At 49.1% G+C, this 26,542-nt stretch overlaps 1 protein-coding gene across 1 annotated transcript in view; it reads right to left on the bottom strand.

Moving 5' to 3' along the window:
- Positions 1 to 1,463: 1,463 nt before the first annotated feature.
- Positions 1,464 to 26,542, bottom strand: part of ENPP6 (ectonucleotide pyrophosphatase/phosphodiesterase 6) — a 93,973-nt gene continuing 68,894 nt past the window's right edge. The window contains exons 4-8 of the mRNA XM_065899940.1: positions 25,918 to 26,059; positions 24,570 to 24,749; positions 21,541 to 21,678; positions 6,309 to 6,432; positions 1,464 to 1,792 (exon numbers count right to left, since the gene is read on the bottom strand). Of these exons, the coding sequence (XP_065756012.1) occupies positions 1,587 to 1,792; positions 6,309 to 6,432; positions 21,541 to 21,678; positions 24,570 to 24,749; positions 25,918 to 26,059 (790 nt within the window). The 3' untranslated portion in view covers positions 1,464 to 1,586. The remainder of the gene's footprint in view (positions 1,793 to 6,308; positions 6,433 to 21,540; positions 21,679 to 24,569; positions 24,750 to 25,917; positions 26,060 to 26,542) is intronic.

Here is a 26,542-nt window from a genome sequence, read left to right as displayed (position 1 = left end):
CAGCGCCAGTGTTCCGAAAGCACTAACTGGCTTCCGGCCAGGGCACAAAGGCTGATTTGCCTCCCAGCTGATTCGATGGTCTGGCACTTTACAGACCCATTACATAAATCCTTAGAAGTCTTCTGTGAAGGTAAATTTGGTATTTTTAAGCAGTGATCCTTTGCTCTCATGATGCAAGGCCCAGGAACGGTTCCCAACCTTCCTGAATCAGGGTGAGCATACATTTTCATTTTTCAAGGTAAACAATACATAAGGGCTTCATCGTCCTGACGAGACCTGATCTTTTGCCCTTTCCTGACAAAAAGCCTCATTTGCAGACGTGCCTCGTTTAGTGCAAACTCATTTTTAACGCGATGATATATGTATATGACTCTGATCATATAGAAATGCAGTTATCCCTTGTTTTGCAACAAGAGCTCCTACAGCAAACTTAGAAGACTAAACTAAAAACATTTCATCTCAGGCTCAGTGCCTCTTCTTCGGGGTTTCTTAAGGTCTCTGAGGTGGCACTTTGACCAGACCGTTTCCTAATCCAGTGGCTAAGTGGTTAGTGACTGGGATTTGACTCCATCATGTGGCCGCCATTCCCCGTGCCCCACCATTTTCCTTGGAATTCTGGGTCACTCAGGGGTCCACTTTGCTGTGGTTGTTGAATAAGCAGTGCTCCAGGACACTGGTGCATCAAACTTACGCTTAACTGCATCACCATTTCAAGCAATGACGTGAGATTTCTTTAAGTATGTCCACACCATCATCAGCCAGACACCCCTTTCCCCGCCCGTGATGATGTCGGGGGTCGCTAGTGTCTACACTCAGTACGGGTTTCCAAAGAGAGGCAGCCTCTGAGTGAGCCTTCCCACAGGCAATCCAGCGCCTGCCGTGTGCATGTTCACACCACGATACAAGGAGGCTCACAAAGCCCGTATCTACTGGAAACTCTTATGCTCTTTCAGGCAGGGAGAAACTTTCGTGCACTCAGACTTTGGGAAGGAACGTGTATCTTTCACTTTGTTCCATGAATTCTGCAGTTCCCATTGATTTTGATTGCTGGGTGAGCCAAGCTCAGATATGCCCTTTCTGGGACTTTGTATAACGTGAAGAAACCCCATGAGCTGAGTTAGAAATAGCAGCTACTGCTTCACGTGGGCCTCCTTTGTCCCAGACGGAAGGAGCAGTGTGGGATGGTGGCCGTAGACCCTGAGGGCGGCTCCCGGGTTTAGACAGGGCACAGACAGGGGCCTGCTTTGTGCAGAGCGGGACAGAGAGGGGCCGGGATTCCATGGAATACCCGCCCAAGGTCCGGTCACTACAGGGGGAGGCCCTGCTTAGTTCATCTGAGTACACGGAACGAAAGGAGAAAATAACCTATAGTTGAACAAATGAAAAGCTAGGAGTTTCCTTACCTCCGGAAAAAGCAAAGTGGTTTTGTTTTTGTTTTTTTAAGAAATGGGGACTTTTACGTATAGAACCATCCAAGACTAATACATTTACAATTGTATGGCCTTGACTGAACTGACGAAGCTATTAGTGAAATAGGAGACGGCCAGGCCTCCCCAGTGGGGCACGGCACACACCGCGCTAGCAGTTCAGGACAGCAGCGCCAGCAGCGCCAAGGCCAACGTGCAGGCACCCGGCCGCACAGCCAGGGCCGAGCTGGCCGGGTCCTTCAGCATGCATGTCACCCGGGACCAGGACCCGTTGTTGGGCAGGGGGGCGACACCTGCCACGTTGCACATGACGTTGTAGACATCCACGGATCTGATGGGAGCGGCTCTGAAGTTGGATTTGAAATCTGAAAGGGAAAGGCAAGCAAACGAGTTGTCACGGTCACTCCTGGGCAGGGCAGAGACAGGCATGGAGTCACGATGTGGAGGAGTTGCATTCAGCATCCAGGCAGCTTGGGACTGGAAAATCCGCCTCGTCCGCGGGGCCTGGCCAAGGGATTGTGGACCTGGAAGGAGATCTGGAAGGTTCTAGCTTATGGTAGGAGGTTGCTTTCTATGGCTCGTGGAGATGTTTCTTTGAAAGACAGATCAGACAGCAAACTCTCTCTGTGCATAACTGTGCTTCCCTTGTGACAACAGAGCTTTCCTTGGGGACCCAAGGGCCATCTGAAGCTGCTCGTTTCTGCAAGCCCTGCGGAGCCGCTGTGGTCACAGAAGTTTGACTGTCCTGCCGGGCTCCCCAGACCCACTCCAGCTGCATACTCTTCTTCCAGGCCACCTATCTGGCAGGGACTGGTTAGCCTGGGTGCTCCCCAGTTCAAGAATGTGTCCCATTTTCCTGCAACATGGAGGTCCCAGGACTGGATGGAACCTGAAATTATATAGTTTCCTCAGTGTGCCTAGTTCACAAGCAATAGCAACGGTCTCCTAAGTATGTCTGGAAGATCAGTTGCACATTCCTTGGGAGCCTTTCACTGGCAGATAGAGTAACTTAACTGTGGGGAAAATAATGAAACTGGTAGTGGAGTTAGAGACCTGAGTGAAGGCTCAAGGGAGCTCATGAGGGAGAGGGCTGTGCCTCTACCCAAGGCTGTGCCAGACTCCACAGGGACACGGGCCCCCGAGGGCCTGGCTGGCTATTCACAGCATAGCAAGTAAGGGTGCTGAAGGAGGGACTTCAGTCCAAAGTGGACCCTCTCTTTCTCCACAGGAGGCAGAAAAGATGCTGAATGAAAAGTGTTTAAAGAGTGAGTATGAGACTTCAATAATATTCATAAGCTCCCAACCAGAGCTTCCAACAAAGTACCCAAAACTTAAGAAGCTGAATTCAGGAAGGAGTTTTATCCATCAATAAAGGCCCATGCGTGTGATTTTAGTCCCTCTAAAAAATATTTTTTTAAAACAGGTAGTTTGGGGGCTGTAAAGCCAAGTTTTCTATCTTAGAAAATAATCTTTATAATTGCTCTGCTAAAATGATCACATATACTTGATTTAAAGAGCAAACAAACAGCAACATAGCCCAGAAGTGTCCACACCAAATTCTACTCTTGTATTAACCCTGCAATTATAAATACAGAAGGAGACTACACTGAAAACTCTGCCACAGCGTATGTTAGACCCAGGGCAAATTCCCAAGTGACGGGTTTTGCTCATTTTGAAGAATTAAAGTTGAATTCAGTATAAAGAGGTTCACGGGCTCTACAACCAGCCTGTAGCCACTTACTAGCTGGGTAACCTCAGGGGACAGGCATGGAGATGGCGCCTAAATCCTAGTTCCAGCCACTCTGTGTGTGCTCGATAAATGGGAGCTGTTATTAGTAATAGAATAAACGCCCAGCAAGGGAAAGTATGGATTGAGAATATTCACCCTATAGATTATTTGAAGGGTTCACTTTACTTTTAGGGCAGGGAGGGTAAGAGTCAGCATCGCCTCAGGGTAAACACTCACTTTAGAAAATCCAGAACCTCCTGGAAAGGAGAACGTAGAGGCTGCCCTGGAAGCCAACCTTTCCAATATCAAGGAAAACACTACAGTTAGAGAGGGTGGTGGTAACGCTGCCCCAGAGGAGGACCAGCTGCAGCTGATTGTGGCAAGGTTGTCCCAGGGACGTGGGAGCCACTCCCCTCCCTCTGACTTGCCGTGGACCTGGATGTGAGATCATCCTGCCACATCACCTGGTGGCCATGTCCTGTCACGTGGGAGGGCGGCAGACAATAGCATATCCAAGACAGCCGTCCCCAGCCTTTCAGACATCTCCTTCTTTAACATTTGGCAAGAAAATTTGAGATCAAGCTCTACTGACAAAAAATAAATGTTAGAAAAGATCATCTTTTTATGTTGAAAGTACAAAGTCAAATCCGGTACATGTAAGCAGGAAGGAGAATTGGGGTTTCTTTCCCACTCCATCTGGTTCACGGCTTCCCGGTCTACAGGGCTGGGATTTTGGGCCCAGTGCAGAGATGATCCAGACTGGAATGAGAGCTTCTAGAAAATTCCTGAACAGCAAAACAATACCTGATCCAATTGGGAGAGGCCAGACAAGCCCTGCTAGCTCAAGATGGTGTGTGAACCTGGAATGGGAATCCAAGTTATTTCCGTGGGTTTACATTTTTTGGATATTTAAACTGTTTCTCCTAAAGAGAGAAGGTTCTGGAGGCTCCCGCTGTACCTGAACACCTTGGGCTGCTTTCCAAGTGAGGCTTGCTAGCTCGCTGGCAGCTCACTGAGTCACACTCCTGCTGTCTTATCTCGAATGTGGAGTTCTCCACAGCAAGACTAGGTTGTTCAAATTAGAAACTGGGATTAAGCAGAGAGAGGCTATCTTCCAGAATTATTTCCCTTTCTCTTAGCTGGACCAGACTTACTGACTTCTAAAGCTGTATCGGGGCAGCCGCAGCGATGCTCAGCGTCCTTCCATGAGCGAGAAGTACCTACAATTAATCAGGAGGGATGTACCTTTATCTCAAAGTGCAGCTAGATAGCTATTAAAGGCCTCGCTCTTAAATTTTCTTCTGAGTAAACAGTCAGTGCGTAAAGCTGTTCAATCTTTCATGAGAATTAGAGCCAGAAACGTGATGGTTTGTGGGAGGCTCTCAAGGCTGTATCTGCCTGGAAACATTTTTGCAATTAGCCCAGTCCAGTTTCATCAGGGGTCGTCTTTCTGTCTATAAAAGACTTAGGCTTTTAGTTTTAAAGGAACGTATGATGGAGGCCTTTGCTAATGGACAAAATCTCCCCACTGAATTTAAGCTATTGCAGCTTTGGGTACTTTGTTTAAAGTTTTCGGTTTGACGCTAGACGTGCTTCTGCTTTAAAATCTCCCGAGACTCTTACTCGTAAACACTCCAACCGACAACTGTTTCGCATTCATGATCTGATCCCTCTCTTCTGGGGAAAGAGGAGGCGATGTCTTTGAATGAAAGCCCTGCTGGCTAATGTTCCCCCATATGAAGGCCATGGCCCTGGAGCGTCTCTAACCTGATCTAGCAGCTGTCACCTCAACATCCTCAAGGCTCCATCCTGAATTCACTTGGCTTTTGAGCTGCCCAGCTCTAGCCCGGGGCCTGGCTAACAGGGAGGGCCTGTTAACTGTTATCAGTTGATGGCGTCATGCTGGGGCGTCCTCTGAACTCTCTTAGGCCAGTGTCATGACCCCAGTTGTGCTCCATAAATGTTTGCTGCCACTGGTGCTGACGCTTACTTAAGGACACGGGAACCTGGATGACACGTGGGCAATGATTTGGACCGACATGTTCCCTAAGCTCAGGCTCCCAGAGGTGCCCAAGGAGGGTGCAGAAGCTGGCACCTTGCAGTTCTCAGCAGCTATCTTGTGGTAGGTAGAGTGACCTGAGGTGGATGGAATGAAGGGGGCTGACACATTTCTCTGTCCTGTTACATCAAGGAGAAGGGCAGGGCTTCCAGGCGTGATCTCTAACCTATAATTTGAAAGGAAAGCATGGACTTTCATGGGCTGAAACATTTTGATCAACATGCAGAAAAAGGAACTTGGAATATGGATCTTGGGGTAAGCTTACTGTGTTTAATAAGGAGTGTGGACAGCAGGAAGGAAGGTTAGTAGCTCATGAACCAGTCCACTGATTGTGGATGGCTGTTGACTGATTTTTACTCTATTTTTTTAAAAGGGGGTATTCAGGTGGTAGTATGATCTTTAGAGTGTTTGATAAACTTTTCTAAAATGTGAATTTACAGTGCTGTGTTTATTAAAGCAAATAACCAAAGAGGCTCTCTCCATCTCCCCTCTCTCCCTGCCCTGGGAATGTAGGTCAAGGAAGGCACAGTAAATTTGCTTTCATCCAAGACAGCCCGAGTCATTCTGGCTTATTCTCAAAGTCAGTCACAGAATCATTTCCTCGCCTGCCCTTGAGCACATCCTAGCTTCTGGTGGGCCCTAAACCGAATGACCTGCACAGGGGTGGGTGCTCTAGCCAGGGAGGAACTGTGGAAGAGTCAGACCCTGTGAAGCGATCGCGTCAACTCCAGGACACGCAGCTGTCAGCAACCTGGCGCCTGATAAGCCTTCCTGGACATCAGATGGCTGTGAGAGAACATTTTGATGAATTAAGTAAAACAAATGAATCATAAACATGTGGAACGTTTTTTTCACTGCGCTCGAGATTTAAAACTTACAAGGAAAGGTATTTGGCCGCGTTTGCCAAAACCAAGAAGCATTTGAAAGCCAGCCAGCCGAAGACACTTCATGGAGACCGGCTGGGTTTGCTCAGCTTTGCTCATAAAGAGGGTCCATAAAGAAATCACTCCAGCTCTACTAGTGCCATCAGCCCCTGGTGGCTGACGCTTCCTTAGGAAGGAATGACTAAGAGAATTCGGTCGTGTCTTCCTACCGGGTCCGAAGGCCAGGAAGATGCCCCGCATGTCCCTGAGCTCGTTGTCGTATCCGTGCCATCCGCGCTGCCAGCCTTGCCTCTTGTCAGTGCTGTTCATCCAGAATGGAAGCGTCTCTCGATTCTGCAATCAAGCAAAAGGCATTCACATCGCCCCGTGTCCAGACATCCGGACGAGTGAGCATCTGGTCCAAACTGCCACCCAGTGGACTTCCTGCTCAGCGGTCTCAGTCAGGGTCATCCAACCTCAGCTGGATCACTTCCTACTCCAGGTAGCTCAGACCTTTGGAGACCGCCCATTGAATTGCCAAAGAGCTCTAGTTCTGAAGGTATCTTCTTATGTCGGGCTGGACTGAACCTCGTAAGCAGTTTTAGAGTCACTAAGTATAGCATGTCAGAGACAGAAGGGACGTGAAAGTCTACCTGTGGTATAATAAAAAATATAGTTGGGCTTTGTCCCGGGTTCCCTGGCCCAGAATGCCTAGACCCTTGGAATTTCCTGAGTGATGGGCGTGTTTAGTTATTCGAAATGAGCCCCTTGCTCTGATACCTAAGTTTATGCTAATGAGATGACTCGCTGGGGTAGGGAGCTACATAGCTTCAGGATCACCTGGTCACCTGAGGAACCAACCACAGGATGAGAGGGTTAGAACTTTCAGCCACATCCTCTGACCTCTAAGATTGAGCTCAGCAATGTGGCCATGATTTAATGACCCATGCCATCGCAATGGAACCCCAGATAAAACCCCGGGGACAGCGTAGTCCAGGGAGCTTCTGGATTAATGAAGACATTGTTGTGATGGGAGGGTGATGAACCCAAAAAGGGCCTGGGTTCTCTGCACCACTCACCCGCATACTTTGCCCTGTGCATCTCTTCCATTTGCCTGTCCCTGAGTAGCACCCTTTGTAATAAGATTGTAATCATAAGTATAGCACCTTTCTGAGTGCTGTGATTCATCCCAGTGAATTATCGAACCTGAAGGGGGGTTGTGAGAACCCTCAAATTTGTAGCCAAGTCGGACACAAGAGCGGGCATCCTGAGGACCCAAGACTTGCGGTCAGAATTCACATGTGCAGGCAGTCTTGTGGGACGGAACCCCTTGAAGTGTGTGTCTGCTCTAACTTGGGGTGATGTCAGAATTGAATCGAATGGTAGGACACCCAATTGCTATGGGAGAATTATTGCTGGAAAACACAGCGTCTAATCGAATCACTTTGTTTCTTTAGTACAGCACGGAAGCCCCGAGGCAGCTGGCTTCCCACAATCCCAGGGGCGCCCACTGCAGGAACCACCCGTCCTCCTTTCTTCCAGCTCCACCCCGGGGGGTGACTCGGAACGTATTAGTCCCCTCCTCTCCATTTGGTCAACATTTGAAGATAGCACCCGTGTTCCTCTGCTCCAGGCCTTGGTATCTTCACTTGCTTCGACCATTCTTCACTGAGGATGGCTTCCAGAACTGTCACTGCCCTGTCACCCTTCTTTCCTGCAAAACTAAATTTTCTTAGACTGCTGCTGCTTACTCGAGAGACAACAAGCTTAAAGGAGGTTTTGCAAATCCTAAGGAGGCTGCAGCCAGTTGGACACAACCCGAGCCCTCCTTGGCGGACTAAGCCTTCATTTCCGATATTCTAGTCATCTTGCTCAGCACAGGGTTTAATATTACAAGTTTTCCAAATGCAGGAGGTAGAACTGACTACCTCCTGGAAACAGAAGAGCTCAAGGACCAGGGATTTACAGGTTGTCTCACAAGACTCGTAACAACACGTGTATCTTGTGTGCTGTACGGTTCACCAAGAGCCTCCCCCAACGTGCACTTAATCATCACCACCTCCCACTGTGGATGGTATTATTTTTCCTACCTTGGCACAGAGAGGTTAAGTGACACTTTTAAAGTCACACAGCTGTTGAGAGGCAGGGCTGGGATTGGAACGCAGGTCGACAGTCTCCTGGTCTTCATGTGCCTTCCAGGACCCCATAGCCAGAGGTCGCTGCAGGGCTCCTGCCAGCACAGGACAGTGGGCTCTCCCTGTCCCTTGCCTCTTCACTCACTGAGTGGTGGCCAGTTCAGAGTATGGAGATGAGATTTTGGAATAGGATGTGGGTTGAATTCCAGTTTGCCACTTTCCAGCTCTGTGATCCTGGGCAAGCTGCGTAACTTCTCCATGCTTCAGCTTCCTTGCTGGATGTGATACTACCTGCCTCACAGAGATTCTGGAGGATAACCCGGCTGTGCGCTAAGCCCGAAACACAGTAGGTGCTCGATAAATGGCTGGGGATGGTCAGCAGATGCCACTGGCTGCGGGGCGAGGCGCTCGGGTACTGTGCGGCAGGGTCGAACCCTCCTTTGCTTATTTAGCTGTCACATCGCATTGCACACCCATCCAGTCTCACCCCATAAATCAGTCCCTGGCATTACTGCTTTCCAAATCACACTGTTTCATTGACTCTCTGTTTCCTGAATTGCCATCATCCCCTATCCCGCCTTCTCCAGCTGTAGCTTGTAGTTTTCAATGGGAATATATTTATTAACTTACTGCATTTCTGACTTATACCGTTTTTTGTTCTTTGTCTGTGGCGAAGCTCACAACACATCCCAATTTAGCTTTGTTCGCTAATATCACATGCTGCTCCCCCCCCCCCAGTCTTTAGTGATTCCTGAAGAACTAGGTAGAACATATCACTGGTGATGTCACTAATCATGAACCCCATGGGACATATGTGTCCCATGACCAAGGGACAGGTGGAAGAGAGATGAGGACTGATTGCCTGATTTTAAAATTCCAGCTTAAACAACTACAAACGTACAGCAACAAAAAATCTCAGCCCTGAAGGTAACTGGGGATCGGTCTGATCATAGGTCAATCCACCAGTTCTTATTAACACGACAGGTTGCTCCAGTGAAACAACTGTTCTTACTGATTTTAAAAAGTAATAGTAAACTGGCTGGTTATGTGAGAAGCGAAGTCATTGAACGGATTACATGACATAATCTAATGACATTATGTAATTAACCTCAAGGAGGTGCAGGGATGATTTCCTTCCTCGTCCCCTCCCGGTGGCTTTCACCATTTCACTGGGCTCTGTATCCCCACATCAGCATCCCAGCGCAGGCCTGTGCAGCCATGTGACACATACCACACAGGGGCAGCCCTGCAGGTGAAGCGCCCCAGACCTCAGTCCCCAGGCAGGGGGTCCTCAAGCTACTGGTTGAGCCTCACCCCTCCTGACCCTACCAGGCCCAGGGGCTGCCACACAGCACCGCCTGGTGACATCCCGGGGAGGTGCCCGAACCCTGCAGGAGAGCGAGGGTAGAGGGGTCTGTGTGTGAGCGTGAGTGTGTGAGCGTGAGTCTGTGTGTGAGCATGAATCTGTGTGTGTGAGCGTGTGTGTGTGAGCGTGAGTCTGTGTGAGTGTGAGTCTGTGTGTGAGCGTCTGTGTGTATGTGAGCGTGAGTCTGTGTATGTGTGTGTGTGTGAGAGAGAGAGAGTGAGGAGGCCACCAGAAGGCTCTAGCGCAGAGCGCGGGCAGCCCTGTGGCTCCGCAGTAGCGGCCCCCGGGAGCTCTGAGTGGCGGAAGGGCTGACACAGAGGAGGCCCTGCGAGGCCAGGGGACCTTGTGTAGTGACCGCACGTGGGGAGAGCGTGAGAAGAAAGCACCGTGAGGCTGTCGGGAGGAGTGAGGCGGTGTCTACCCGAGGCTGTGCCAGTCCGACAGGGTGACCGACTGTCCCGGTTTGTCGGGGACTGAGGGGGTCCAGGGATGCAAAACTTCCTGTTTGAAAACCAGGACAGGCCTAGGCGAACCAGGGCAAGTTGGTCGCTCTGTAATGAACACTCTCTTGTCAATTCAAATAAAATCCTCACCAAGTCCATTTGTTCAGCACCTTCCAGTACCTTCCGGGACCCCTCTTCTGTACATGGGTGGACAGCAGTGCCGGGACACTCCCCTTCATGAGCCCCTAAACTAGTTCGTCATTTCCAACAGGAAGGACCCAGAAAGAGTTCACTGTGAGGAATGGTTGTTATTATGTTTATAGACTTGGGTTCTTTTATTTGGTGCCTGCGTTGTATTTTAATGCCTCACTCCACTACCAGCTCACCATGAGATGTCTACCAGAAGCCTGCTGAACTGGGGAAGCCAGATTACCTAGGAGATAAGACTTGTGTCTTTGTCTGAGACAAGTCTTTGAATGAGATCTTTGTCTCATTCATCCTTGGCATTAAAAAAAAACAGTAGCATTCACTGTTTACCCCCAAGTCAGCGAACCAGCTAATGGAGTTGGTTCAACGACCGCCTGGACCTCTCTCTCTCTGTGACTTGCCAGTTTTGGATTCCTTTATTCACTGTTTACCCCCAAGTCAGCGAACCAGCTAATGGAGTTGGTTCAACGACCGCCTGGACCTCTCCATCTCTGTGACTTGCCAGTTTTGGATTCCTTTCTGCTGCTGAGCTGCGATGTCTCGGTAGCACAGTCAGAAATGGGGGTGGCACTGGGAACGAGGATCAGGGTGGAAGCGGGGATGGAAGGCTGGGAAGAAGCAGAGGGTGGCCTGAACAGTCTGTAGTCGTTACTGTTTGTCGGTAGCACAGTCAGAAATGGGGGTGGCACTGGGAACGAGGATCAGGGTGGAAGCGGGGATGGAAGGCTGGGAAGAAGCAGAGGGTGGCCTGAACAGTCTGTAGTCGTTACTGTCTGTCTGCACGTGGCCGAGGCACTTGCTTCGATAAACTGTCTGGTCATTTACTCACTTTGTACTGTTGCATTTGGGAAATATATCAGCACGGATATTTCTCACCGCCTCCTTCCGATTTCCCCTCGGCGTAGATCAGAAAATGTTTACCAAGCCACAGAGAAGAATACTCCTGAGGGCGCAGGAAATGTTTTCCAGCTCCAGGAAAACATCTGGACTCCCGGTCTTGCCTTGCACCCAAAATGACTTCTCTTGGGGCAGCCAAGGAGGTGGTAATCTGTTCTTCGTGGGTTCCCTCCCAGGCCAGAGGTGCCGTTCGGGGTCTTGTCTGGGTCCCCCTGCTCCATCTGGGTGACCTGCTCTCCAGTCTTCCCCCTTGAAACTCACCGTCTACACTGCTGGATCCCAAGCCTGGCTGTGCACACAGTGCCCTGAGCTTATCCCGGCTCCCACTTTGGGTATTTGGCTTCAGCAGGTCCGTAAGGCAGGAACTCTTGTCTATTTAATCATCGTCCCCCAGGTGACGGGGATGCATCGTCTGGCCTGGAAACCGCTGGCAGTCATTCACCTGGCATCTGTCCCGTGCCGTGTTCAGTGAGTATCCGTCGTTTCCTGAGAACGCTTCGCGTTATGCTGGGTTACCACGCTGAGGTCAGAGGCTGTGCCTCAGGCCCCTTCGTGGGGTCCCACAGAGCAGCGCAGGGCCTCCCTGCCAGAGACAGCACAGGGCCTCCCCGCGGTAGGCGCAGAGTCCAGCATGGAATTGCTCACACAGGCTGCTTTCCAAAGAGGAACCTGGGCGGCCGACCAGCTTTTCCCACCTGCCATCGAGGCTCATTGGCCGGCGCCAGGTTCACTGTTGGTTAAACATTTTGACCATCACCCCTCGTGTCAGCCACTAAAAAAGTACTTCCTGTCGAGGAGTAGGGTCAGGGACCCGAGGGCCCCCTCCTCCTCTCTTGATGAGGCCTCTCACCCCACCTCTAGGGCCCAAGGGAACAAAGTTGAAATCTGGTCCGATTAAAATCAATAAATAAAATGTGAACACCTGTCTAAGGTGTGTGAGGGGCCTAATACAAATGAAATCTACGTTATTCCCCTAGGACAGGGTTATAATAGCGACTTCCCATGCCCTCCACGTTGCAATAAACTCACATCATCTCAGGCTGGAAAAGGCACCCAGTGATGTACCAGAAGTGGCTTCGATTAGAACTCTTGTGGAAGGGAGCGCAGTCCGCCTGGCTCTGGGCTTTTGCTGCTAGGGTTAAGGTCGAGCTAGGCGTCTACTACAAAGCACCGTGTCTCTGGTTTTGTGGCATCGTCATTTTAAACCCTCCTCCCGAGGGGCTTCCTGTGGGGATGACTCCTTGGAGCCCCCCAGAAATGGTGGTCGTGAACCTTCAGATGTGTGTTTGCCATGCGCCACTGCAAAGACTTGTCCCCCAACAGTTTCTCGTTCTCCGTCTTAGAAGGCTGCCTCTTTCTAGGATGGGCTTTGATTGCTCAGTCCTCAGGCCCCGGTCTGACCCTGGCAAGCCCACTGCCACATGCAGCCTAATTCTGGAAATGGAAAATGACAGCAAAATCAGCAGGGACCAAGGGCAGCAGAATTCCTTGGAGTGGAGGGAGGTGTTGGAGGAGAGCACTGAGTGGATGGGCTTTCTTTTTTTTTTTTTTTTTTTTTTTGCGGTATGCGGGCCTCTCACTGTTGCAGCCTCTCCCGTTGCGGAGCACAGGCTCCTGACGCGCAGGCTCAGCGGCCATGGCTCACGGGCCCAGCCGCTCCGCGGCATGTGGGATCTTCCCGGACCGGGACACGAACCCGCGTCCCCTGCATCGGCAGGCGGACTCTCAACCACTGCGCCACCAGGGAAGCCCGATGGGCTTTCTTTTATTCTTTTCTCCCCCGGACCGTGTTTACTGAAGCGTGCCAACAGTGAGGAGGGCGTCCGTGTGCTCTCCGACAGTGCATACCAATGACCCTAGTCACCCCCAGAAAGCAAGCAGCTTCCAGCCCCCAACACCAGCTTCCTGAAGCTCCATTACTTGGGCCTGGACAAAACCACTCCAGCTGCCACTAAAACTCGGAAGCCACGTTCTCCAGCTTGTCTTGATTTCCCCAAATATTTTGGGTTCGGGCCCAACTGCCATTCAACCCCAGGCCTTAGAATTGAGCCCGGCATTTCATATCCTTTGCCAATTTTCAAAGTAAATCTTTCCTCTGGAGACAAATTTGGGCCTCCCTTGGAAGCTTGGGCCTGAATTTGCCGCATTTCCCTCCACTCAGACAAGAGCCCAGAAGATCAACGATGAAGCACCCTGTCTCACAGTCTTTCACCAGCTTCCGGCTGCATCTGGCTGACTTTCTGAGCACAGTGGCATGAAGTGGACACTGTTCAGGAGAGGCCGCAGGAATTAGCCCCTGGAGCTGAGTAGGGCCTAGGGAGAGCTGATGTATCCGCCGCCCTTGGGCTCCAGCTGTGGGCTAACGGAAGCTAGGACAATTGCCATTAGTGGTTTAACATCTTTTTACCTGTTGAAATCTCTTCTAGGGCTACTAATAATTAGCCAAAGTTAAAGGCCTGACTCAGCTTTCCTCTCTGTCTACTTGGTCACTGATTTACTAACCTACAAAATAAACAACCTGTCAACAAGTAATCAAGAACCAACTCTCTCAATATTTATGAATTCATCTCTTAATTCATATATCACAAATATGTACCGAGTTTCTGCCGTGTACTAGGCTCCACAGAGGAAAACAAAGGTCAAGATGCCACAGACCTGCCCTCAGGGAGCTTCCACCCCAGGAAGGAAGAGTTCAAAAGCAGACAGACAAGTGCAGCACCTGGGGAGTGATTCAGGGTTTTGTGAGATTCCAAGATGGAGGAAATTAGGGAAGAGCTGGGTATTTCATGGAAGAGATGGTATCTGAGTTGGGCTTAAAAAACAGGCGGGAGTCAGGAAGGAGAAGGCACTCTGGATTCTACTGATGGTTTATTGGGCTATTGATGGTACCAGAACCCACTGAGTACAGGTGTGGAGAGCAGGTCAGGAGAGCATGAAGTACGTTGGGATCCAACCACTTGACACCTGACGCTTGAGTCTTGCATTAGAAAAAGCATTTTCACAAATATGAAAATTCTGGTTCAATTATGTGCAAATCTCCCATGTTGGTGAGAGGAAAGGAGAGGGCTGGTTAGGAAGAGTTTTTTGCATTGTGACAAAAGCAAGAAAAAAATGAATGCCAACGTTAGAACTGCTGTGAAGGAGCTGAGACTTATCTCCAGACCCCACTAGGAATCAGAAGGGTGAGTCCATGATTCCAATCCACGAAATCAGAAATACCTTGAACATTTTAGTGGAAGATTTGAAGGCTCTTTGGAGAACTGGATGGACTTCGTGCTTAACGGTTACATCTGGGTTGTAATTCTTTGTCACTCCCTCCTAGCTCTGGGACCTTAGTCAAGACATTTAAAACTCTGAGCCTCACTTAACTCAGTAAAATTGGGATAACGTCCACAATACAGAAACAGTAAGCAGGAGACACTTAATTCAAGGTGCTATTATTACTGCTGTTGTTGTTGATCAACATTTTTTTTTTTTTTCGGTACACGGGCTTCTCACTGCTCTGGCCTCTCCTGTTGCGGAGCACGGCCTCCAGACGCGCAGGCTCAGCGGCCATGGCTCACGGGCCCAGCCGCTCCGCGGCACGTGGGATCTTCCCGGACCAGGGCACGAACCCCCCCATCCCCTGCATCGGCAGGCAGACTCTCAACCACTGCGCCACCAGGGAAGCGCGACCAACATTTTTAAAAGACAATTTTCTAGATATATTTATTATCTGAAAAATGCACAATAACTGGATGCATGTGTCATTGAAACTTTTGGGCGGTGGTAGTGGGGAGCTCATTCTAAAGGTTCTAATGATCCGTGATAAATAAAGATTGATTTTACAGCACTCACTGTCACTAAGGAGAGGTGTATGAAAAAACACTGATGGTCTCTGTATTTAGTGGGCAGGCACAAGAAATATAATAACTGGAGGGGACTGCTCACAGCCTCAGTTGCTCAGACTCTTGTTTTCCTTGTGAGTTGTGCGTTACAGTATCCCGAGGATTATGGAGCGTGCTCCCCCCTTGTTGAAATTCCCGATGGTTTTGCCTTGCACTTAAGGTGGGACTTGAAGTCTTGCCCATGGCTGGGCCTGCTCAGGCCCCGCCGCCCTGGGCAGCCTCAGACGTGTCGCTGTCCCTCTCCTCACTCCCCACACGTGCCGCTGGGTCCATCCTTTCAGTTCCTCTAATTCTCAAGGCCCTTTCCTGCCTCAGATTCCTCCAGTATCCCACTCCGTCGGCCAGGAAAGCAACCCCTTCTCCCTGCCCCATTGACGGCCACTCATCCTTCAAGTTCCAGCCTGGAGGTCACTTTGTCAGAGACCTTCTGCCCCTCATCTGAGTCAGGCTTCCTCTCCTCCCAGACCGTCTCTTTCATGACACTCTTTCCGCATTATAACGCAGTGCGCTTTGTAACTGCACGCTGATTCCTTTGTATGGCACGCGTGCTTATTTCATATTTGGCTCCTTTCCTGGGCTGTGAGCTCCGTGAGGGAGCTCCTAGGGGCTCCTGGCTCTCATTGGAGTCAGAACTTTGGTAGGTTACATGGAGCGGGCACTCAGCAGATGTCTGTTGAATTTAGCAGATGAGTGATTTTTTTAGGTATGTGGATTTGGGAAGAATGTACTTGAGTATGGTGGAAACTACCCACAGAATTTCTCCACTTTGCATTTTGCTCTGTTGTTCCTACCTATCCCACATGCCAAGGACATTTAACATCACTGGACCTGCCTCCTGAGGGCCCGCGGACCACGCTAGCCATTGTGACAACCTCAGTCTGCCCCAGCCCCTTTCCAAGTGCCCCCTGGTGGAGGGATGGGTGCAGAGCCTGGGTGAGTGAAAAGGACTGTGAGAAAACCACATGGGCTGGGAGAGTGAGGCCACCTTGTGCTGGGCTCAGATGCTTCCGTGAAGAGCGTGACCCTCATCCCCTGGCAAGGAAAAGCAAAGAGAGTGTTTACAGGGGATGGTGACCAGGTCTCAGGGAGACAGAGGGGTGGGGCCTCCATTTAGGAAGCCCTGTTTCCATCCTTGAAGAAAGGAGCTTGGCAGGTGTGACAGGCTGGGGCTTAACCTAGGCAGGTGGCCTGTGTCTTTTGCCTCTTCATGGTTAGTCCTCTGGGAAGATGAACACCTTCAGGTTTCTGCCCCTGCAGGAGGGGAGGCCAGAGAAGGGACTGGCAGTAGTTGGAAATCTAGTCTGTATACTAAGGAGCACAGTGAGAAACAAACTGGGGGAGCCACTGGGCAGGGAGCTTCTTGTATGATGCCAGCCGTCACGCTGGATGCTTGTGCAATTCCAGGTGACAAAGTCAATAGGTTTCCCTATCTTTATCTTTTTCAGTGATAGCCCTCCAAGTGACCATTAAGAAAAAAAAAAAAAGAACTCGGTTGCATCTTCCTGTTAGAGCAGCTGCCTCAGAGTCTGCAAAACTTAAATTGGTGGCAAAACGTTGGTGTCTATATGGGAATGGCATTTTTGCCAAGGAACTCAAATCTTGTATGTTTACGGGATAGTGGTTGTAGGGAAAAAGGAAGAGGAGGTGGGATTCTATTTTATTGGCCCCAACCAGCATCGATTTGTCCTGACTCGGCTGTTTTCCTAATCATGTCAAAGCCAGAAAAAAAAAAAAAAAAAAGACTCATGTGCTATCCAAACCTGGACCCAGAGAAGTTGCTTTCAGGGCTGAGAATTCGCCCTGCTGCAGATGCAAAGTGCAATCCAGAACAGGAACATCCTCACCCGGGCTGTGCACTGGTATTTAGGCTCCAGAGCAAACACAATGATCTTTTACCATGTGGGGAGAGATTTTGCAAATAAGAATGTGGGAGATTAATAGTGCTGGCACAGTGCAGGGACAGGGATCTAGAACGGCACTTTCAATTCTCTATAGTCAAGTAGGTATAATAAACAACAGAGAGATGTAAAAGAAAAAAGTCTAAGACAGCAGGGAAAGAATGGGCACTCATTTTTAGGATTTTTCAGAAGATAAAGAGATAAAACCCCAGTATTAAATCTAAGTAGGCTCAGAAATTAAAATTTTCATATACGAATCTTAAAAATAAAAATCCGTAAATTTGAAGACAGGAGTAAAATGATTAAGGTATTCAGTCTAGAAAACTAAGGTACCGCAAAAGATTGACTAAAAAATACCTAAATTTCTCTCAGGACCAGGGACCGGCATGATTTTCTAAAGAAACATTTGTGTTTTTATGTTACAGACACCGTAAGTTACACTGATATAACTGATTGCACTTTCTTCTCTGAGTTGGCGGCTAGGAAGCTCAGAACCACCTTGTGTTCCATTCTATGTTATGGTAAGTGATTTTCAGGACTAGCAATATCTACAATGCAGAGTCATGGAGAGAAACAGAAATGGTAACTAGGAGATACTTAATCCAAGATGGCTATTATTATTGTTGCCAACCAACATTTTTTTTTTTTTTTTAAACATCTTTATTGGGGTATAATTGCTTTACAATGGTGTGTTAGTTTCTGCTTTATAACAAAGTGAATCAGCTATAAATATACATATGTTCCCATATGTCTTCCCTCTTGCGTCTCCCTCCCTCCCACTCTCCCCATCCCACCCTTCCAGGCTGTCACAAAGCACCGAGCTAATATCCCTGTGCCTTGCGGCTGCTTCCCCCCAGCTATCTACCTTACTACGTTTGTTAGTGTGTATATGTCCATGACTCTCTCTCGCCCTGTCAAAACTCACCCCTCCCCCTCCCCATACCCTCAAGTCCGTTCTCCAGTAGGTCTGCGTCTTTATTCCTACAACCAACATTTTAAAAAGAAATTTTTCTTGACAGATTTTTTATATGTGCGAAAGGCAAAATAACTTTACGTTCACTTCATTGAATCTCCGGGGGAGGAGTCATTCTATAGTATCTAATGAGCCAGGCATGGTAAGTGAAGATTAGTCTTATAATACCCATTATTACTAATTAAAGCGAAATGAGGTAACACTGACAGTCTCTCCATTTAGGGGGTTAACACTAGTCCTTCAGAACTAATTTTATTTTTTCTCAACCTATTATCTTCCTTCTGATTTCCTTCTTTAAAAAAAAATTTCTGCATCAAGTATTTTAAAATTACCTCAAATCTCCCTTTTGAAATAATTATATATTTTTAAAAAGCTGTTCAAGTCATTGTCGATAGGCGTTCTTCCTTTCCGTTCTTATGGCTTCTCTCTGCTTCTTAAGCCATAGGATGAAATACCAGGTGGCCCTTGCTAACTGGTTGACTCTTAGTTTTGATTTACACAAACAAATGTGTGTGTGTGTGTATTTGTGGGATACATACAAAATGTAATATGACATGATACGATATATATGATATATGTGATATGAAATGATATAATATATAGTGCGCAATCACCATATTGCTTTACTCTCAACAGACAGTGCAATATGCCAGTTTCATGCAAGGGAGCAGGTACTTGGACCTCAGCAGGTGGACGCTGGGAAGCGGGGGAGGTACGAGTGAAGTGGAGGCGGGGCGGGAGGCGGCATCGTCGGATCCATCACTGGCCTAAGTGGCCACCACCAGTCAGAACGTTAGCGATGGTGTCATTTGTCCTCACTCTCCTCTCCCCTCCTTTTCTCTGCTGATCTAAGTTTCAGATACCTTGTCTGCCTGATTCCCAGCTGCTGTATCACATTGGTCTTGCGATTGTGGTGCCCTGGCCTGCATGTCAGCACAGTACCCTATCTTAGGACCAAAGCGGACTCAAGGCAGGAGTCTTCTAGCCACACTGGTGAGTTGAGTGATGAGACCTAAAGGGAAGTTTGCTGGTGGGTTCTGGGCTGAGGCGGATTTATAGGGCAGTTACAGAAGCTTAAGCAACAGGACTTCTCACTTGCATGGGTTTCTTCCAAGTCCCTGTATCTAATTTTATATTCATAATTAAGTATTACTTTCTTAAAGAGAGACCTCCTCCCCCTAATTTTATTATAATCATGAGAGTCCCACAAAACTTCTATCTGCCTCTGATTCTGGGATATATATTTTGCTCCCTAATAAAAGTATGAGATGTACAAGAAGAAGCCACATCCCTGCTTTCCTGCTTTGGGATGAACTGAAGGATGGGATGCTTGGAGCTACAGCAGTTACCTTGTGCTCTGAAGGGAAAGCCAAAAGAACTGCAGAAGAACTGACTCAGGGCCTTGATATCGAGTTGCTGGATGAACCACCCTGGAACTTCTTACCTCTAAACTTCTAGTTATGTGAGATAATGAATCTTTATTTTTTAACCCATTTATTCAAGTGGTGTATGACTTATAACCAAGAGCATCTTGACTGATAGCCCAAGTTTCCCCATCACTGTGTTTTAATCACTCATTGGGAAAACGTGCATCGTCTTGCTAGATGTGCTAATGCCAAGATACTGTATTGACAGCTCAGATACTTCCAGACTGAACCTTCTCTGACAGCACTGACGGCTGGAGCAACTTCCCTGGTGACTGTCCACCCCTCCTGGAGGAATTGAGATGGCTCCTCACGAGTTGTCCACTGTCTTCATGACACCCTCTGGCTTTGCCACTCTCCCTACGTAAGCCAGATTTTCCATAAATTATCTCAAATCACCTCTGTACTCTTATAATCTCCCTCCCTGCCACGGACCAGCCTCTCAGTGTGGTTGATTTCAGCTAAATGTGAGAAAGTGAACAATAGAGGCACATAGTCCTACAGAGAAATGAGTGACAGTTAACTGTGGATTAACCCTCAGCATCTATTTGCTTTTAAAAACTGAAAACAATTTTACCAGAATATTCTAAATGGAACAAGTTGCAAAATGTTAGCCCTTTTGTACGGCTTGGGAAGTTGGCTTGATGGAATAAAATTGAAGAGGCACCCAGTCAGGTGGCCCACCTGACTGCACGTGTGTTCAGTGCAAAGTCCTAAGAAAACCACTGGAGATGAAAACGCTGTGAGCCTAGAATAACCTCACTCCGGGTGAACTTCAAACGGTGTGATAAAGTGACCAGGAGCGTTAGGGCGCTTAGAGAAGAGAGCGTTAGGGGGCAGAGGGACCTTCTTGGAAACTTCCAAAATCACATGGCATAGGAAGCCAAAGTCTGCCGATCAGAGGACCCAGCTTGGCCGCGGACAGCGCAGCTGACATTTCTGACCAGTTCTGCTTTGTTTCCTCAGCGACCAGCTGCTTCTCTGGTCTGAGAACACACAGGAACAGCTCAGTCCTCCCGAACGACTGAAGTTTACGTCAGGGAATCCCCGTTTTCAACACCTGGGTCTCTAGATGTCCACTCATTTTGCCTGATCGGTATTTCTGCCCATCGCCACCTGCCCTCACTCTGCCAGATTAAATACCACTCCTAGGCCTTATACAGTCATCCCTCAGTATCCACAGGGGATTGCTTCCAGGATCCCCTCGGATACCAAAATCTGTAGATGCTCAAATCCCTTATACAAAACAGCACAGTATTTGCATATAACTACACACATCCTCCTGTATATTTGAAATCATCTCTGGATTACTTATGATACCTAATACAATGAAATGCTTTGTAAATAGTTGTAAATACAATGAAAATGTGATGTAAATGGTTGCCAACATCCAGCATATTCAAGTTTTGCTTTTTGGAAATTTCTGGATATTTTCCCCCTGAATATTTCTGATCAGAGTTGGTTGAATCTACAGATGCGCAGCCTCAAATTTGACTGTACTTCGTTGGCCTCGACCAACAACTCTCATGCGCCAACACCTGCTACTCTCTTTTAGCCTGTAGTGTGATCAGTTTGTAACCCAGCTTCGTACTCATACTGACAGTGATCCAGGCCCTGGCTGGGAACTGACTCTAAACAGGACGTGACTGCGGATTCCCCTTTGGGGTGCCTTACCAGCTGGCCGGGTATCAGAAGCTGATGCAAGGGCCTGGTGAGCTTGGAGTCCAGGTGGGCATGGAGGAAGCTGCCAAAATCATCCGGGCACCAGGCAATTAGGGTTTGGGCCCAAAATGCAAGATAAGCTCTGTAAAATCAAGTTGGCAAACCAGAGACCTGGACCTGTGGACTTTTGTCTGCCAATCATTTCCCTTTAAGGTGAAAGCAAAGCCGAGCCTCTCCTGGCTTTTCGCTGCCCTAAAGCAATTGCTTTGGTTCACAGTAACTGTTCCACTTTAAACTGAATAGGTTACACTGTAAGCCTGGGTAATTGAGTTAAGGCCCAGCAAGTCTGGAGCCATGAAGTCTAAACCATGGCTCTGGGTCGGAGTCTCCAGTTTGCGTCTACAGAGTCACCTGACCAAGCCTCTGGATTCTCTAAAGAAGGAAATAATACAACAAATGAGACTTAAGCAAAAGTGAAATTTTTCAGGTGGAAAAGGTAAATAATTGTTTACCTTTGGCTGTTTGATAGAATTTGTATAATGAATATCTTATCATATGTTTTATATTTACCTCAGTTATGAACCATCCTTCATCGGCCACTAAGGTCAAAGGAGAGACAAATTTCCCTTTCTTGTAGTAGAACCTGCTCGGGATGGCCTCCTTCTTGTAGACAGTCATGTGCTCCACTGTTCTCAATTTGTTATATATCTGCAAAGATAACCAAGAATGACCAGTTTTGCATTCTCTCTCTTAAATGTATGTGAATATTTATTGGACCTGGAGGAGAGGAAGGACTTTATAAAAACTTATTTATGTCAAAAATACTACAGTAAGGGCTTCCCTGGTGGCGCAGTGGTTGAGAGTCCGCCTGCCGATGCAGGGGATGCAGGTTCATGCCCCGGTCTGGGAAGATCCCACATGCCGTGGAGTGGCTGGGCTCGTGAGCCATGGCCGCTGAGCCTGCGTGTCCAGAGCCTGTGCTCTGCAACGGGAGAGGCCACAACAGTGAGAGGCCCGTGTACTGAAAAAAAAAAAAAAAAAAAAAAAAAATACTACAGTAAAATTAAAAGGTGAATGAGAAATTGGTCTGCCTGATGTTAAACACCACCAAGATCAAAGAAAAGCATTTATTCTTTGACTAGACCTAGAGCATGTCCTATCTGCACCTGATTTTTTAAAATAAATTTATTTATTTTATTTTTATTTATTTTTGGCTGCATTGGGTCTTTGTTGCTGGACGTGGGCTTTTCTCTAGTTGCGGCAAGTGGGAGCTATTCTTCATTGCAGTGGCTTCTCTTGTCGCGGAGCACGGGCTCTAGGCGCGCGGGCTTCAGTAGTTGTGGCTGGCATGCTCCAGAGCATAGGCTCAGTAGTTGTGGCCCACAGGCTTAGTTGCTCCGCGGCACGTGGGATCTTCCCAGACCAGGGCTCGAACCCGTGTCCCCTGTGTTGGCAGGTGGATTCTTTTTTTTTTTTTTTCAGTACGTGGGCCTCATGCTGTTGTGGCCTCTCCCATTGCGGAGCACAGGCTCCGGACGTGCAGGCTTAGTGGCCATGGCTCGCGGGCCCAGCCGCTCCGCGTCATGTGGGGTCCTCCTGGACCGGGGCTCGAACCCGTGTCCCCTGCGTTGGCAGGCGGATTCTTAACCGCTGCACCACCAGGGAAGCCCTATGCCTGATTTTAAAATACTAGTGACTGTTTGCCATTAATTACACTGCTAATTTTCTGATGAAGATGTAAACCCTGTACCTCTTTCCAATATTTAGCAGCAGCTTAAATCTTTATGGCTAAAATTAAAATCAACTGGCTGGTGTTGATTTGTTGGCCCTTAGCCAAAGCTGGCATATATTCCTGGGTAGAACTGAATATAAAATTGAGTTTATCAATTCAACTCTGGAAAATAATTAGTCTTTAGGCTGTTTAGTAGAGTTTCTACTGGCCCCAGGAGTTGATTTCCTACTTAAGAAAATCCATAATTCTTAAGAAAAGTAGGGGGCATTACCAGAAAGATTTTGCATAAGTGAAAACTCTGATGGCACATAACGGGCCTCACAAACTGTTGTGTCCGTCACGTGACAAAGTGTCACCCAAACATAGCCCCAGTTCTGAATAATCTACCAACTGTTTTAGGCAGCTTGCAACTGCCTGATGTACACACCACATTGGAAGAAAGAAGCTCTTCCCAGCTCATGAGCTGTTGATGCTCTAGCATCCTGGAGACAGCATGTCCCTAGGTGCCAGATAGGAGATAACAGATGATGTTCCTTGCCAGGAAAACAGAACTTCTTTGCAAGAAGCCATTTACTGTGGGACCTGCCAACGTGTAAAATATTCTTCCCAGTTTCATATTTAAGGAGTTCACGAGAAGCCTGTGCAAACATATTCAGCACCTCCACTTGCTGACCGTGGAGCCTGAGAAAAGGGGGCACCCGTCGGGGGCAGGGGACGAGGCTGGGGAGAAGCCGCACTGCGGGCACCGAGTTCCTCAACCCCAGACACACAGATCTCGGACTCTCATGTGGGAGGGAGTGGTCAGGGCTGGGAGGAAGGTCTCTGTCTGGGCCAAAACGGCCGGATCCCAGCCAACACCTGCCGTGGGGAAGCAGGGCAGGCAGCCGGCCCATCCGAGGCTGATTCCCATCTCCCTGCCGATGCACCGCCCCTGGCAGCGGTGGAGGCCTCCCCCAGGGGATAGAGGCCCAGAGCCTGTGCTGGGAGACGCCCAGGCCACACGGGCCAAAGCAGTCAGCCGGCGGGGCCACTCGCTCCTTCACCTTCTCAGCGTGGTTTACCCTCCACTCGGAGGGAAGGATTGTTTGGAGGGAGGGGTAAGCAGGGGCCTCGTCATCGAGCGTGCCAAGTCCCCGGGAGCCCTGCCCCACGCTATCTGCACGCCGTGGGAACTCCGCCACGGCCTCGTGGGGACGCCCCCTTGGATGGTGGTAATCGCCGTAGGCGACACACACATCGTCCCTGCAGCGGACCCAGCTGCTTCCCGTGCTTCACGGCCGCCCAGGAGGGCAGCTACAGTGTCGTCAGTCAGCACACGCAGCAGAGAAGCGGCAGGAGGGCCGCTTAGGGAGCTGCTCGGCTGCTGAGAGCGGGGGTCTGAACCCCGGCCGGCCGCGTGGCTCCGAGCTACGGGGCCGACCCATGGCACACGCGGCCTCAGCCTGTGCTCGTCCTTCGCCTTCTCTCCAGTCCCTGATGAGAACAGGTCAGCCTGGCGGCTTTCCTCCAGAGAAGGGCCTTCTGTGCCGGCTTCCGCTGTCCCCAGCTGCGCAGGAGAAGGGCTGCATTTTGGCCAAGAACGAACCGGCCCCGCGCCACGTGCTGGGCGCTGCACACCCTCGTCTCGTTTCGTGCCCACTAACGTTCAGTGCCCGCTTCAGGGAAAGGAAGACACGGAAGGATGAAGCACTGGACCGAGGTCACGCGGCGAGGACGGAGGCAGGTGGGTCATCTGCCGCCAGAGTCCCGGCTCCCGAGGCTGCCCTGTGCCTCCACCTTAAAGCTACACACAGACTCAGCGCATTGTCATGGCCTCTGAGGGTGCGCTCTGCCCCCGTCCCCCCACCACCCTTCTCCCCCGTCTTGCCTCAGAATGCTTCCCGGGCGCCGGCCACAGGCTCACAACCGGCCCTCGGTCCTTCACCTGCTGCAGGTCATGGAGGCTGATGTACTTATCCAGCTCAATCACTTTGTCCATCCAGAAAATGTCAGTCATCCCGTGATCTGAGAAGATGATGACATTGAGGTCGTCCTGCAGCTCGCGCTCCTGTGGGGAGACAGGCAGTCAGGACAGCGCCGAGACGGGGACCCTCTTACACCAGCTGTCTGGCAAAGAGGTGTTTTCAACTACAGGTTATAGGAGAAAGCCTCCTTCCCCAGTTCTGAATTTAATCATCTGCTTGTCTGCCCTATAAGACACGGTTCAAAATCATAGCAGAAGCGCTGCAGGGAGGGAACGAGAGAGCCAGTGCCCGTCCGATTAGCGCTGAACATAATACATATGAGGCTCCAGCCTTTTAAGGTAGCCTTTCTGTTTTCATCCTCTTTGGGTCTTTCAGCCAACTTGTGTGGGAATACAACTATCACTCGCCCGTTTTACACGTGTGAAAAATTAACCCCACAAAAGTTTAAAAAAATAATATTTGAAGTCAGACAAAGACAAATATCATATGATATCACTTATATATGGGATTTTAAAAAATGTTATTTAAAAAACAGAAATAGACTCACAGACAGAAAACAAACTTATGGTTACCAAAGACAAAGTGGCAGGAGAGGGATAAATTAGGAGTTTGGGATTAATATATACACACTACTTATACAAAATAAACAACAAGGACCTACTGTATGGTACAGGGAACTGTATTCAATACCTTGTAATAGCCTATAACGGAAAAGAACCATATATAATCTATCTATTTATCTATCTCTCTCTTTCTCTCTCTCTCTCTCTACATATATATATCTGAATCACTTTGCTGTACACCTGAAACTAACACACTAACACAACATTGTAAATCAACTATACTTCAATAAAAAATAAAAATTTTTAAAGTTTAAAAGTAATACTTTGCTAAAAGTCATTCAGTAAGGGTGTGGCAGAATCAGGGAGAGAACCCAGGCCTGGGTTCCACAGCCACACCAATCTGGTTACCAGACTGAATGGTTTGGTAAAGCATCAGGCCATCTCGCCAGCTGAGCCAGGCGGTAATGCAGATCTGGGTCATTTCAGTGCCACTGGCCTGGCTATAAGACAAGGGAGCTCGTGGTACCTGGGGGGGCATTGTGTGATGAAAAGAGACCCCTCAGACCCTTGAGCTGGCCCAGTCAGCTCTCAGCAGTAAGAAGGAAGATGTCGAGGGGTGTGACAGTCAAGGAGACAGAAGAAGAGTGACAGAGGGAAGGTTAGCCCAGTGGTCCTGGTTTTCGGTCACCTGGATCCACGTGGTCATGTACTTCAGGACGGTGTCCACGGCCCTCAGGGCTTCTTTCCTCTGTGGCGACGAGGGCCCATAGTGGTGGCCTTCCACATCGATGCGCTCGTAGTAGATGGCCACCAGGTCCGCCTGGCCGCTCCTGGGGAGGGGGCGGGCAGGGTGAGAGCTGAGAGAGGCCCTGCCAGCTTTCCCCCCTCCCACCCGGTGGTCCTGGCGGAGGCATGAGCATCCTCCAGCCCCTGCCCTGTGGTCCAGGCACAGTGATACCTTAAAAAGAACAAGGGGGTTCTCCAAGGGAGAGAGAACCTTGGAGAAGGTGCCAGTCCCGGGCACCCTGGTGACAAAAGTCAGGGAGCATGCTTATGGGTCACCTCCCCCTCTCAGCTCATCATGACCCAGGAGTCGGAAGAGGTGGCGACAGGCAGGGGACAGTTCTGATAACTCCCCTCACCACCAGCTGTCACCAGAAGCTCAGAGAAAAGAGAAGCAATCATTCAAAAAACGTCTCCTCGGATACGGAGGGTGGGAGGGAGACATAGGAGGGAGGAGATATGGGGATATATGTATATGTATAGCTGGTTCACTTTGTTATACAGCAGAAACTAACACACCATTGTAAAGC

This window comes from Phocoena phocoena, chromosome 21, assembly GCF_963924675.1.
Source record: "Phocoena phocoena chromosome 21, mPhoPho1.1, whole genome shotgun sequence".
Lineage (NCBI taxonomy): Eukaryota > Metazoa > Chordata > Mammalia > Artiodactyla > Phocoenidae > Phocoena > Phocoena phocoena.
The sequence above is the reverse complement of the archived record's forward strand: the minus strand, read 5'-3'. Positions and strand labels throughout refer to the sequence as shown.